At 53.2% G+C, this 15,432-nt stretch overlaps 1 protein-coding gene across 1 annotated transcript in view; it reads right to left on the minus strand.

The window, feature by feature from the left end:
• mef2cb (myocyte enhancer factor 2cb) overlaps positions 1–15,432 on the minus strand; it is a 71,746-nt gene that overhangs the window by 17,134 nt on the left and 39,180 nt on the right. Inside the window, 1 exon segment of the mRNA XM_084690185.1 lies at positions 10,218–10,421. Within this exon segment, the coding sequence (XP_084546311.1) occupies positions 10,218–10,421 (204 nt within the window).

Raw genomic sequence — 15,432 nt, forward strand, 5'->3', positions numbered from 1 at the left:
CTGTCAGCGGGGCCCCGTGTGCTGCAGGAGGGGCGTAGACACCGCGTCCTACATACACACACCCGTCTCATCTGTACCCTTCAGATCCACTCCCACAGCTGGGGTAAGCCCAGCCTGGCTGGGCCGGGCTGGGCCGGGCTGGGCCGGCTAGGCAAGCTGAGGCCTGGAGGATTGAATGAGCCGAGCCCTTTTATGCAACAGTGCTTCTGTACTTGTGAAAATTCATGTTTTTTTTTTCTGGAGGTTATTTTGGAGGGTATTTGGAGGGGGTATTTCGGGGGAGGAGGAGGGGGGGGTAACTCGTTGTGTATTCCGGGGGGCTTGAAGGGTCCTGTAGGGATAGCTGACGCCAGAGCCCAGACTGGACCGGGGTCCGTCTGCTCAGCATTCTGCCACCCTGACCACCCACCCCCGCCACGCTCCCCCAACCACCAAACCACCCTCTCTCTCTCCTTCCCCCCGGCCCACTTCTCACAAACCCCAATCAGAATGTCAACTTGTTTACCCGGGGGGCCCTGCCCTTGATCAGGTGGGGGAGTGCCGGCTATTTCAGGGGGGTGTGATCATTCCAGTGCCCCCACCCTAAGAGACGTTGGCAGAGGAGGAACGAGGGCTGGCCAAACATTTTATAGCGAGTTTACGAGCGCTGGCGACAGAGAGGCTGTGGAAGTTTCGCAATCGTCTCCAGATTGACAAGCGACGGAGATACCGACGACTCGCATCTTGGCAACCGCCTGTCTGGGGTCTTTGAAAGAGGTTACAGTCTTTTGTTGACAACACCGGGACCCAAAAAATATCATTCCCGTCCAGCAACGAAACTCTCGTAAACGTGTCTGTTTATACTTTAGCGTGCACTGAAGTCTGCGGCAAGAAAGTTGGCCCGGCGAGCACATAAAAGTGCCTTCAATAAGAACGCCACTTATGGGTAATCATGTTTGCAGTGTGGGCAGAGAATACGAGAGATCTGACACAGACAGGGCCTTATTGGCCGTATCTCGGTTTGGGCCAATGGCCCTTCACTCTCCAGCCAGTCCAACATGGCTGACTGATTTCCCCTCACCTCTCCCAGCGCTCAGACACCGGGGTGGTCCTGGGAGAGGGCTGTGACCTCATAAGGCGCCGCGGTGAGCCTAGGGCCGCGGGTGTGTGTGTGTGTGGGGCGGGCGGGACCGCCGGGGGGGCACGGGGCCCCCCTTTTCCATCACCAGGTGGCACGCTCAGTTACACCTCGGCAGATTGGTATGGAGCCTTGTGGCTGGGGGGGAGGGGAAGGGAGGAGGGGGGGAAGGGAGGAGGGGGGGGAGGAGGGGTGCATAGGACACCTTTAGCCCCCTCCCCCCAGGGTAACTGTCCTATAAGCACAATCGCCGATGGGCTAGGTGGTGGCAGGGCCAAATAACTCATTTCTGTGTCTCTCTCCCTCTCCTCCACCGCCTCTCCTCTGCAGTGGAGGACATCAGAGGCCTCAGCCCGGCCTCGCTCACTGGAAGCAGATGGCCGACCAAAGGCAGAGAGAGGCCACAGCTCCGCGGAGCGCGGTTCCAACATGCCAGGCCCACGTCCAGGGCCATACCCAGAGACGACTGCTGAGGTGGGGTGAGCATGTGTGTGCGTGTGCTTATTGAGGGTAAGTGGGAAGGGTTAGCAATCTGTGGGCTGGGACCCCCCAATGCACTACCCTGTGTGTGTGTGTGTGAGTGTGTGTGTTTTCCCCCATCGTCATCTGTGAAGGCCAGAGAGCGGACTGAGGGGGAAACACTAAACCAGAGCTGCATCGATGACTTGGCCGACCCCCCCCCCCTCCCCCGTGCTCCTGGTACACTATAATCAGGAGTCACAGGCCGGCGGTGGGGCCCCGTCAGCCCTGAGCAGAGACAGGGTGTTGGGTAATAAACTCTGGCCTCGAGTGTGTAATTACAGCCTGGGCATCATCACAGAGAGGGAGGGAGGGAGGGAGGGAGGGAGGGAGGGAGGAAGGGAGGGAGGGAGGGAGGGAGGGAGGGAGGGAGGGAGGGAGGGAGGGAGGGAGGGAGGGAGGGAGGGAGGGAGGGAGAAGGGTGCAGGGGTGTGGGTGAAGGAGGGGGGTTAGGGTTGGGGGGCGGGGTGTGTGTTAGGGGGAGAGAGGGTGCGTTCGTGGGAGCGATGGAGGGTTCGCAGACGTGCAACGCGGCGTACAAACTCCTCTCAACGTCAAGCGGGGGGGGGGGGGGGGGGGCTGTGGGGGGGGGCTGTGGAAAGTGTCTCACCAGATGGGCTCGCGTGTGTTTGCATCTATCTGTGTGCGCGTGTGTGTGTGTGTGTTCATCCCATATGGACGAGAGAGAGAGAGAGAGACACATCGGGAGCACATGTCTGCATCGTACTGGCAAGCGGCTGCCGCATCTTCAGTGTGGGGAACAGTGCGGCCATTCAGACTGAAACACTTTATAATTAGCCAGGCACCGCAGAGACAATGCCAGCTCAGTGAGGCAGGATAAAGAGGGCACTGATACCCGTGAAGCCCTTAACTCACCCCTCCCCATGTTCCACAGGCCCATTTCACAGAGCAGCAGACGCCATTGAGGGTAATAGACACTAAGGACACACCAATAAAGTGTTCTACCAGTAATGATTCGACAATAAGTCCTAAGAGTATATCCCGCGGCACAAGGCCTACGATTCGAACGGGAGGAGGGGTGGGGAGGGAATGGACAGGGGGGGTAGTGTGTCAACTCTGCTTTGACCCCCCCTCCCATTTCCAAGCCCCCCCCCCCCCAGCCCCCCAGCCCCCCACCACCCCCCTTCTGTCCCCCACCAATCATCAGCTATCGTCTTTTGTCTCAGTGTCTGCATCGCAGGGTGGCACAACAGGAAAGGGGGGGAGGGGGGAGGGGGGCGTGGGTCCATGAGCAACAATTGACTGGCCATGTGGCCTCCACGGCGTGACCTTGGATTTCCACACCCTTCCCACACCCCGGGCCCCAAAGTCACCGCCATCGCCACGAGACAAGCGGGGGGGGGGGGGGGGGGTGCAAAGGGGGATGGGGGGGGGCATGGTTCAGTCAGGGAATGCCAATGGTAAAAATAGCTGTTCATTATTCCCAGTTTTCCACAAATAGTTTCACAGAACAAGGCGTCATGTCATCCTGAGGGTGGGGGCGGAGGGGATGCGCCGCGCCGCGGAAATGCCTGCGCTTGGCAGCGCCGTCTCTGAAGTGGTCTGCCTCTGCACTTGGCCCGCACCAAGGGGACCACATATTGGCACATCGGAGAGAAAAAAAGCCTCCCTTTAAAATTGCCTTTTGTTGTCGGGAGCCGATCCGACATCCGCTTATATATTGATATTCCCCGACGATCAAAACGTTACTTACAGCTTCCCGTCTGAAGTTCTGCTTTTCTGGGCTAGGGCTTTTTTTCTGAGGTGCAACCGGACGCTAAGCTAAGCCCTTGCACAACCTCGCAGACTCTCCGCCTTTTACGTTTGACTCGTCTGCGTGACAAATAAACATACGCGGAAAACAGGAAACGAAGGAAACAGAGAGTTTCCCTGAAGAGGTAGCAGAGGAAAGTTCTAGAGAGACGCGGTGACACGTAAACCAATCATCAATCTGGCCACCCTAACAGGCTAACTGACTGTGAGAGGGTGAGACCTTAGGGTTGTCACTCCCAGCGATGGGTGTCAAGGGCTTATTATCCGCCAATTAACTCCAGTGAAAACCACCTGAAGTGTGTTGGATCCCCTACGGATGTTGATCCAGTTTTCCTCACCGACACCCTTCCCTCCCCAGCTCGGGCTGTACCATGTCATTAACTCTCAGCAGAGCGCTCTGTTAGCATTCACACGCTGAAGAAAAAGCTGCAGCTCCCTGGAACAAAATGGTAGATGCCTTTGTGTGCCATACTGGATGTACACCTCTCTGCGCATGCATGCCTGGAATTGACTTTATCGACAGTATTGGGGACAGACACACGAGTTTCGTGTGCTGGGACACTTTTCCGGACTTTCACAAAGCCTTGTCTGTCAATTCAGTGTGTATGGAAGAAGGCAACTTAGACAAGGGAGAATGGGGAGGGGGGGGGGGGTAGGCGGGGGGGGGGGGGAGTCGGGGGTGAGGTGAAGGGGGTCTTATGACGCTCGGTGTAGTCACGCTTCCCGTCTGTACAGCATGCGATGAAAACATAAACACACACAGGAACACAAGCGCGTGCATACTGTACACACACCCGCGCTCAGTGTTGTTCTGCACTCGTTCTTCTCCGCTCTCCTAGCCAGCTCTGTCAGCCACTGAACTATATTTAGCCCGGCTGCACGCTATTTTTAGATCTCTACCCATTTTTTTTTCTTCTTTTCTTCGCTTAAAAAAAAGAAAAAAAACATTTATTAGGGAAAAGGATACCAAAAATACAAAGTGGGGAAGGAGGGGAGGAAGGATGGGGGGTGGGGGGGCATCTGAAAGACTGGTATTTACGTGGTGCTGTGTGAACCCGGCAGATGTTTCCAATTGCAGGGAAGTGTGAAAAAAACTGAGGTTGTGGGAGGGGGGGGGGGGGGGGGGTATTTGTCTTTTTAGGCTCCGAATAGCCCTTCCCCTCTGGCCACGGGTCAAAAACGCGACAAGCTGTTACTATCTAGAGTCCTGCGTCCAAAGACAAAGGGCCGAGGCAGGGAGCTTAGCAGAGCTTACGGGAGGACCTCAAATGAACGCCCCGTGGTGGAATTCAAAACGCTTTGAAACCTGGGGAAAAGTTTCACAAGCGTATCACATGTGAGCGTTGCTTCTCTCTCTCTCTCTCTCTCTCTCTCTCTCTCTCTCTCTCTCTCTCTCTCTCTCTCTCTCACTCTCTTTCTATCTTTCTCTCCCTCTCTCTCTCTCTCTCTCTCTCCCTCTCTCCCTCTCTCCCTCTCTCTTCATCCTTTGTACAGCTGTTAGATGTAATATCTCTGTACCGCTGGGTATACTCCAAACCAAATACACACAGACCTGCATTTAGTATTGGGACTGTATTCAAGTGGCTTCGCTACAGTGATAATGATCACCTAGCAATTACGAGCCAGTTATCAAAGCCCTATTGTAGTGGAGAGTCCTCTCCTTGTTCAAGATGTGCCACAGCAGGTATTAAAGGTGAGCTGTCAGCTGGCCTTTCTTGTCTCTAATCCCTCTGCCGTTAGCTTGCCAATGTCGCTAGGTTAATTTACTTAGCCTGTCAAAGCGGCTTCAGACTGAAATCCTGGACTCAGAAGGAGAAACAAGCAGAGCGCTGATCTCTCTGTCATTGGTAAATACTGAGGTGCTGTGATCTGCGCTACCTCACCGCCGTAGGCCCTCACCCACACACACACACACACACACAGGTCACACACACACACACACAGGTCACACACCCCTCAGGACTCTGGCGCTGAATTGTCACTGACGAGTGCTCGTCTCTCTCCAGGACATGGATGAGAGAAGGAACAGGCCGGGTGAATTTGCATGGACCGTTGGGAACACGAAGGGTTAACAGCAAAGGTCGCTGTGCGTGTCGGAAGAAGTAGACATTCAACAGGCTATCCACATCCTCAAGCCTAGTGTTCTCTATACTGTTTGGACTCAAGCTATCCACATGCTCAAGCCTAGTGTTCTCTATACTGTTTGGACTCCAAACAAGCACACGGAATAGCACACATGCCGGAGAATATTTTCTCAAGAGCCAGAGCAAATGCACCCTGGTACTTCTGAGAGCTGTGCCACATGCTATGCTGACGCGCGAGAACACGACAGGAAAAAAAAAAGAAGAAATTAAACGCGAGTGAAAAGAGGAAAAATATTTTTAATTAAGTCATACATAATAGTTTGGAGGCAAATTAGACTGAAATCAAGCCAATTAATTAGTCTCCCAAGTATGTATGTGTGTGACAAAAAAAAATAGACAAAAAAAAAGATTTTGCCAAATGAAACGTTTTGCATGCCATGTAATGAATTGGTGGCGATGTTGGTAGATTACTCTTTCTGTCTCCACTCTCTCCTGCGAGGTCTCTCTCTGTTCCCCCCCCCCCATCCCTACCTCTGGTGGATCGTCACTGGGCTGAAGTCGCACCTGTGCTTCCCCTCCCACATCACGGCACAAGGGTGAGATATGCACTGGGCAAAAACACTGCGAGGGAGCTTTCCTGAATCTCATTAGCCAAGCAGGTAGTCATTAACAGAATGACCTTTGGAAATAATTACCAGCCGTCTCCCCCCCCCCCCCCGTCCTCCCCCCTCTCCCCTCCCCCCTTCCTTTCCCTCCCTCCTCTCATCCGTCCCTGCCTTTCACCCTCCCCCTCTCGTTCAGAACGTTAGGACAGAGAGACGAGGAAAACACAAAGAGGCCGAGGAAGAGAGATGGGGGAGAGGGTGGACTGTTTAGGATTAGGGGAGTTGGACTATTAGATTAAGCTAATCTGGGGGGGGGGGAGAGGGAACGGGATTGGCCGCTGGCCGTCCCCCTTGGCTCGACACACGTGAGGTTGGGACCTTGTGGCGTCAGAGGGTGGATAAAGAGCCTGGTATTGAGTCGTGAGTAAGCTCCCTCACAAACAGTATACCCTCCAGCTATATCGGAAAAGGTGTTTCTTTGTTTCGAAGAGAGGCAGGGAGAGAAACAAACACATTGCGGAATGTGAGACTTGGCACTCTGACTGACAGGAGCGCGCCGTCGGATTGGGCCTGTTCAGTTCCAACGAACGCCAATCACTCTGGGACGAGATCCACAGCCATGGAGAGAGGGAGAGAGAGGGAGGGAGGGAGAGAGAGAGAAAGAGAGAGAGGTCTTTCATGTTCACCCGCAATTAACAATCCCCATACTGCCCTCATAAATCTCCAATGAGAGCTCAAAGAGATTCTTACCCGAGAAATGGGGGGGGGAAAAAGGAGAGGGCAGATCCATTCTCCTGTCATTTCTCAACATGGCTTCCCATTTCTCTTCTAATGCTGCTCTCGTGTCCAGGAAGTGGTCCGGGCAGACCGAGCGTATAGGAAATCTATCTGCCTGTGGCTCTGTTTCATCTGAATCCAGACTCTAACTGTACTGCAAAAGCTGCCAGGGCGACGAGCACAGTCCAGAACGAACGCAGCTTTCGGATGCTGCGTTTGGATCGCGCTGTCAGATGGGCTTCAGTAAATAAGCCGTTCTTTCAAGAATTCCGAAGCTAATTATGGGAAACCTTCCCACCTTTTGTCTCACGGCCCATTCCGTCGTAGCTAATGAGAACCTAAACGGCCAGCACAAACGTATTTGTAACGTGGGTTTTTTGGGGGGGGGTTGTTGTGGAAGCACGCAACGATGGATAAGACCAGCCTTCAGCAGTCGACGCCAACAGATGGGCTTCTTTCTATCTGTTCGATCAAACGCTTCTCGTTCAGAAGCTTCAGCTGTGTTGTGCTGTATGCGGAGCAATTAGCGTCAAAAGGTGATTTCCTATAGAGAACTCATCTGTACTCGTCGGAGATTCTGGCCTCGTATGTAATGTATGGTGGTCCGTGTTGTTACTGGGCTGGCGTTTGTTTCTTGGTCTCCCTGCTCCAGCAGATATTTGCGGACGTATCGCACTCAGCTGAGATGGTTTGCTCTAAGTGAGTCATCTGGGCCTTCAAGTCTCTCTCCCTCTCTCTCTCTCTCTCTCTCTCTCTCTCTCTCTCTCTCTCTCTCTCTCTCTCTCTCTCTCTCTGAGGCATGGAAAACATCGGGGAGGATCAGCCGAGAGGGAAGATAGATTGAGAGAGAGAGAGAGAGAGAGGGAGGGAGAGAGAGTGAGAGAGGGGGCAGCAGGCCCCCCGAGCCCCCTTGTAAACACACTGTTGCCGGGGAGGCCGGGCGCCCCTCTCGCTGCCACTCTCGGAACAACGCTAATTATCAACCAAAGACATGCTAATTACAGAGAGCTTTATTGCTAATGTAGCAGGCCGTCTCTGCCAGCCTCCCACGCACTGCGCTGCGCTCGACGGCCCCAGCCTCGCCTCGCCTCCACCCACCATACCTCCAGGCACCTCCGCTTACCGCACAACACTCTGACACGGTGAGAAAGATGGATGGACGGAGAGAGAGGAGGGACGGAGAGAGAGAGACAGGGAGACGAGTGTTGGCGCGTGCGCGCCGCCCCGTGCTTCGCAGACCCCTCATGTGCGGCCGTCCAATCAGATATCCGATTGGAGGTCCGCCCCCCCCTCCCCGTCACCCCCCCCACTCTCTGCTGTCCTGCTGGCCCCATCCTGCCATCACAACAGGAAGTCTGCTCGAGCGCCCCCCACCTGTCCCCTCATAACCTAGCAGCGGCACACAGGGCTCCGCGGGAGAGAGACCCCTCCCCCCCCCTCGCCGACACCCCCTCTTCCCTCCTGGTCGAGGGCTCGAGCGCCGGCCGCCGTGGCTGATCCTGTTAGCGCCACCGCCTCGTCTGAGGAGCCCTCTTCGGATCGATTCCGCCCCGCTGAGAGTCGCTCGGAGACAGCGGAACCTGTGTCTGCCGTGGGATCACAGAGCTAGCCGCCTCCCCCCCCCCCCCCCCCCCCGCTATGCTCTTTACCAAGCTACACCAGGCACGGCTGTTTATGTATTACAGAGTGAGTGAGAGAGAGAGAGAGAGAGAGAGAGAGAGAGAGAGAGAGGGGAAAGGAGTATGAGAGAGAGGGAGAGAAAGCGAGGGAGAGAAAAGAGAGAGAGAGAGATAGAGCTTCAAAGGCTGGAGGTCTGGTCACAGGCACTACAGTCGTTCAAACATGTGATGGTTCTCTTTACGCTCCCCACAATGTTCTGACTGAGGACTTCATCATGTACCGTACTGTGTATACGTCACTTGGGTACCTATATAGCATACAACATGTTACAGATTACATCAACCACTAAATTAAGAATGTAAATGAATGTACATAATCGGTTTATTCCTTCAGCTATGCATGGATATGCTTGTTATGTTCGACATGATACGTCAATTCACATGCGTATTGGAGCAAGAGTTGATAAAAAAAAAATCTTCAAAGATGTCTAACGCACTCGAGAATGAAAACTGTTTTAGTGATGATGTTTGCACTCTGCCGGTTGTACACTGTACACACTTACAGCACAAGGAAGCTCGGCCATTAAACTTTTAACAGTTTCATTTTTTTCCTTCTTTTTTTTAAGGCGCACATCAACTGAATCTAATCCACCTGGCCTAGAACATTCCTGAGAGGCAACTCTAGAATGTTCCTATGTCATAGAGCGGCCTGATGTATGTGTGTGTTTGAATTCCTCCCCTGCCTGTGTGCAGTGTCTGGTCTCAAAACGATTTACGGAGAGATTTACAGAATTGAGTTGGTCGTTGTTTGACCACCTCGAAGGGAAATGAGACAAATGACAACGTCATTTGAGCAGACATGGTAGAACGTCGCATGTGCCTGAGTTCATTTGGTGTCAGACTTTGATCCTTGGCCTCAGTAAAACGGAAAAAAAAAACACCAATTGTTTTCTTTCTTCTTCAAAAGAAAATGGTGTTTCTGCATGATTGTGAGGCAATACCTATACCACCATGCCTCTCTTACATGGAGTATTTGTGTGAGTGTGTGTCAGTGTGTGTGTGTGTGTGTATCACTAATTGAATATACTGTTTATGGGGTTTAAGAAAGAGGGCACCTTTGTTTAAAAAAAGAAATCTTAAATCCCATCTTGTGTGTGTTTGTGAGTATCTGTGTGGGTGTGTGAATGTCTGAGTCTATGTGTGTGTGTGTGTGTGTGTGTGTGTGTGTGTGCGATGCCCCCCACGTTTGGCCCACTGCCACCATGTCTGTAGTGGAGGAGGGTGACATTGGTGTTCAGGGCTCCTTGAGCTGCCTGTCTGTCTCTTGGCTGCCTGGCAGACGGGCTACCTGACACTGCGGCTCAACTCCACCACCAGCCCCAGCCCCGGCCCCACCACCAGCCCCGGCCCCATCACCAGCCCCAGCCATCCTGCAGGGAGCTTCAGCCGTGAGGGACCCGGGCGGCAGGAGCCATAAGACCAGCTTCCCCCACACAGGACAGGGAGAGGGGCGGGGCGAGGTCAAAGGAGATGGGCCCTGGAGGCCGTTACAGTCACTGGCCAGACACCCAGGTTTAAGGAGCCAGGTTAGATACTTCACAGACAGGTGAAAGGACAAAGACTCGCCTTCGTAGAAGGTGTGTGCGTGTACTTGCCTTGGTGTGTCTGTGTGTATGTGTGTGTGTGTGTGTGTGTGTGTGTGTGCGTGCGTGTGGCGACTGACCTCCACGATGTCGGAGTTGGTCCGGCTCTCGTGGGGCTCATTGTACTCGGTGTACTTCAGCAGCACCTTGTCCATGTCGGTGCTGGCGTACTGGAACAGCTTGTTGGTGCTGTTGAAGATGATGAGGGCGATCTCGCAGTCGCAAAGCACGCTCAGCTCGTAGGCCTTCTTCATCAGGCCAAACTTCCGTTTGGTGAACGTCACCTGCAGGCAGAGAGAAAGAGGGAGGGAGAGAAAGAGAGAGAGACAGAGAGAGGTTAAATGGGGTGAGCATGTTTGGGTATTTCTGTCAGATATGATTTAATAGTGATTTAAATGTGACTGGTCAATGGCAAAGTCTGTTTCAACATCTACCTAGAATTTCCCCTCATGCAAACCTTAACTTCATTATGGGAATAAAACCTGCACCCATCGCTTTTTTTTTGTGTGTTGGTTTTCCTCTATAATATATGACGAAATAGGAATTTGGCGCAATCATACGTTTTCCACTCATAAATCATGAAACTGCGGCTGCTTGAAGTAATTTCTCCAAAGTCAGGTCTGCTCATGACACACACACACATCTCACACTTCATCTATTGTCCTAAGAGAAAGAGTGAGAGAGAGAGAGAGAGAGAGAGAGAGAGAGAGAGAGAGAGAGAGAGAGAGAGAGAGAACCGGAATGTAAATTTGAGGAACCAAGAGTGAGTTGTCTTGAGGAGATAACGGTGGAGCATGCTACCTAATCTTTCTCCGAATCTGAGCACACGCAAATTCATTGGAACTGACCCTGCCCACAAGCTGTGCAGTGTTGGAGCGCGACCCACTCGTTCGAGCTCTCCACTTTTTGCACGCACAGGTGCACACACGCAACGAGCATGCACACCAAGAAGTTGTGCCGATGCGTTTCGAGGCATCTTGTAGCTAACCATCCTGCGTGATCAAAAATAACCCTGTGGTGTAGCTTCTCATACTGGCCTATAGGTCTTTGAATCAAATATAGGCTGAAGAAAAGTGCACACCGTTCATGTGTGTGTGTGTGTGTGTGTGTACGTGGGTGTGAGTGTCTCTTTGTACATTTCAGTTCCACCATCTGAAATGATGCAGATATACCAATGACACCACAATCTTCAGAGCGCTAAAAGTGACCTCACGGCAGCGGAACAAAGCTAACAAACTATACACATGATCTCATGTTATTTTTATTTTTTATTTGTGTGTGTGTGTGTGTGTGGGGGGGGGGGGGGGTCTAATTCTGTGTCTCTCTCTCTTCTTGTGTACGTCGAACAGTTTATAGAGCAGGAAGCAGAGAAGAGTAGATGAAACTCTCCGGATCGGTGCCCAGCTGGTAGCTCATGATTGAGACTTGTTGATTAACTGAAATGTTTGTCAGTCTTTTCTCTCCTGACACCTTAGGCGAGCCAGAAAAACAAGCAGCATCCTCTCAACAACACCCAATTACACGTGCCCCCGAAAACACAAACGTGTAGGAGTGACAAGAGTTTGGTCGAGAAACTTTTTTTTAAAGCAGTTGACACCGACGCCTTCGTGCAAAAGTTTCAGGCACCGGGTGGGGGGTGGCGGGGAGAGAGAGAGAGAGTCTATCCATCGTGCGCGGTGTCCTTCACTATCTCATTGAGCTCTGAGCCGAGAGGAGGGAAAGAAGAGATGGGGATGAATGGATACCGACGGGCGGTTTTGCTTTTCCTGAAATGATATCCCCCCCCCCCCCCCAGGATACACCGCGGAAATCGAATATCAAAACCTTGGACGAGCGCCCCCCTCTCCGGCGTTTACAGGCAAACCTCAGATGAACCCCCAACCCCCACCCCCTCGTCCCAGCCACCCCCCACCCCCCCCCCCTCCCCCTCGTCCCAGCCACCCCCCCCCCCCCCCCCCCCCACCCGGAGTTTGCCGGTGACGTGGTCACGCCGCGGGGAGTGCGTCGTATTGGATGACAACAAAACGATGGGTGGGGGGGGGGGCGACGGCGAGGGACGAAACAGGAGAGCGGGGGGGGGTGGGGGGGGGCGTGCCTCCGATCGCTCCCACGGCGTCGTGCCTAACAGGTCCCGGGCTCGGGCGCTGCTTCGCTGAATCACCGCGCCGTCCACGCTCCCCTGGGCTCCAAATACCAGGCTGACATTTACACAGTCGCAGAGAAATGCGGCAAAAACAAGCCTCTTCTCTCTCAGACGCAAAGACCAAAGGCAGGTACGACAGGATGATTAATTGTCATATCCAGCCCACTCAGAGCCCTCCCACAGCCAGGGAGAGAGCGGCAAACAGCTAACGAGGCCGACACGACTCACCAACGCAGGCGACGGCACGGCGGGGGTCGCGCCGACGCTATTCCGGGACCCGGGAGAAGAACCTCGTGTTCCTCAGGAGTTTGATAGATCCTCGAAGGTTCTGTTGCCAGCGGGGTGTTAGGTTAGGTGGCAGACGTGCTGCGTGGCACAGGGCCCTGAGCTCCACCCCTCCCCCCAACCCCCCAAAATCCTCCATTCATATTTGAGAGGGTGGCACGTGGGCCCTCGTGGCTGGACTCGGCTCCTCTGTCCCTGGGGGATGAGCCGGGGACACTCGGAGGGGAGGCCCACGTGCTGGCTCTCGCCTGAACGCTCGCGGAGCGGACGGACACGCACACACACACACGCTCACAGCTCACACACACGTACAGAGAGATGCACAGATACCCATGCATGCACACACGACACTCACGCGATAAACACGCCCACAAATCCGACGTCCACGACCGCACGCTCGCGTACCGTCCAGTGTCGATCAGAGTCCAATTAAACCCTCCTTATGTTTTCTTCCTCAGAGGAGAAGTCCGTTCCCACTCAAATTCACACGTGAAACTCAAAACAGAGACACTGACTGGCTAACGGCTCAGATTGACCCAACCTAACGACGGCGGCGCCCACCTATCTCACAACTCGCCCACGCCGCACACTCCTAACACCTGGGTTTACCTCTCGGATCACATTCTCCTGCCGCACGCGGGCACACGACGCGCTTGGGCATTATTCACGAGTCGCATTGACAAGAGTCGATGCCAGAATATGTTTACGCCGTCGTGCACATAACTGTGCGCGTGTGGCATAAGACCGGACATATGGCATGTATGGGCGTGTGTGTGTGTGTGTGATGGGGGGGGGGACACAGCGCTCGCATCTCTCGGGAGCGGTTTCGTCGCCGCAGCGACGCTTGCACTGACGACGTCACGCGAGGCGCTCCTCTCTCGTCCTATCGCGAGTGCTGACCGGTCCTTCCATCCGTCTGAGGCAGCCAATCGTGGAGCCAGCTTGGTCAGGTGGGTGTCGGTGCGTTTCCTGTGGGGGGACTGCGCTCTGTGACACCTCTAAAGCTACGGGGGCTGGCGGGGCGAATGGTGAACAGACCCCCTGCTGTTAGACTAACTGTGAACTGCCGTGTTTACACTCTGTAATCCTCCTGGGGGTGGGGGTGGGGGGGGCGGTAAAGCCTTTTGCATGTATCGCTCCACAAAATGCTCAAACAAATTCACTCGCTCTCACACACACACAAGACCACAGTTTTTTTTTTTTTTACTCGATTAACAAGATCATAGATGATAGTCAAGCGCGGATTATGGGTTGAAACAAGGGCAACTGTGATCTGTGTTCTGACGTGTGTGTGTGTGCGCGTCAGTGAGTGAGTGTGTGTGAGTGAGTGTTTGTGAGGGAATGCTTTATGCGATGACTATCTCGCTGTTCGTATGTAGACTCATTGTTTCAGTTCTAACTCAGCACTTTGATGTTCTTAGTGCTTGTGTGTGATTTGGATGGGAGTTGTGTGTGTCTTTTAGAGAGTGTGTGTGTTCTTATCATAGGTTCTACCATCACTACATGTACATATTCATTCCCTCTCTGCTCTCTGAGTAGATAGTCAAGATTAACCCCCCAAAAAAACATACATGTTTATTTAACAGCAAATAGAACCGACGAGACGTCGCAACTCCCCCGGTCAAGAAAAGTCAAAAAGCAAAACTAAAAGGCTTTGCGAATGACTGATTCTCTGCCCCTGCAAGTGGGAGGAGGGAGGTTGGAGGGCTGGGGGGGGGGGGACAGGAAGCACATTTGTATGCATTTCCTCTCATAACAGGAAGCGCCCGGTGGCTTCCCCTTCACAATGGCTTCGCTTCTCCTTCCCCTCCTCCTCCCTAGGCCACGCTTCCCCGGGGGGGCACAGGAGGAGACAGGGACTACACACACACACACACACACACACGTTAGCTAGTCCTGTGACAAACACTCGTCCCATTGTCAGGGACTTCAAGCAGGAAGAGATGGGGCTCACACAGAAAGGAACGAGCGAGCAGTCCCCAGACCGAGGCCTCAACTTTCCCCCTGTGCTGCTGAAACAGGCAGAACACAGGCTCCTCTCTAGCTCACCCTGTGCTTGCCTGACCCCTCCAACACACACACACACACACACATACACATACACACACATACATACGCGCGCACAGTACACAATGTTGGGAAGACTAACGCAGTTCTACATTCTAAACACGCAATAACTATCAACGATTGAGTGAGATCCTGGGGTTAGTTTGTGTGAAAACCCCTAATGTGCCAGTTTAGGTCCGTTTTATTTGTTCCTGTTTAGGTTGTAGAAACCACAAGTGGAAAGTGATATGTCCGAAGACTAAAATATGGGGTTGGCTGAGTCGTGGCAAGACTTACCATAAATAACGTTTGCTCTCATTCACCGAGCTGGAAGGACAACTTTTAGAACAAAACTCAAGTAGAAAGAAGTCAAAAGAAGAAAAACAAGGATTGAAACATGAGCGAAATGATCAGTTGGGGACAGAGATCAAAGGAGGAGGAAGGAGGCGTAGGAATGAAGAAAGCCAAACACGGCAGAACAGAGGAGTCCAAACAGTGTAGATGCCCGAAAGGAGAGAAAAACAGAGCACTTAGTGAGCCCTGTCTGGATGAGAGGTATCACTGGGTTCAAGGTATCTCTGGGTTCAAGGTATCTCTGGGTTCAAGGTATCTCACTGGGTCAAGGTATCTCTGGGTGAGAGGTATCTCTGGGTTCAAGGTATCTCACTGGGTCAAGGTATCTCTGAGTGAGAGGTATCTCTGGGATTTGCATGCAGACACAGGAGCTTTCGCTCACTGAGATAACGATCACACGCAAATGAAGACAAGAAGAAGAAAAAAAAACGCAAACACACACCAAAAAGGTGGGAGACAAAGGAAGC

The sequence above is a fragment of the Hypomesus nipponensis genome, chromosome 24 (assembly GCF_054491055.1).
Source record: "Hypomesus nipponensis isolate SF chromosome 24, ASM5449105v1, whole genome shotgun sequence".
NCBI classification, from domain to species: Eukaryota; Metazoa; Chordata; class Actinopteri; order Osmeriformes; family Osmeridae; genus Hypomesus; species Hypomesus nipponensis.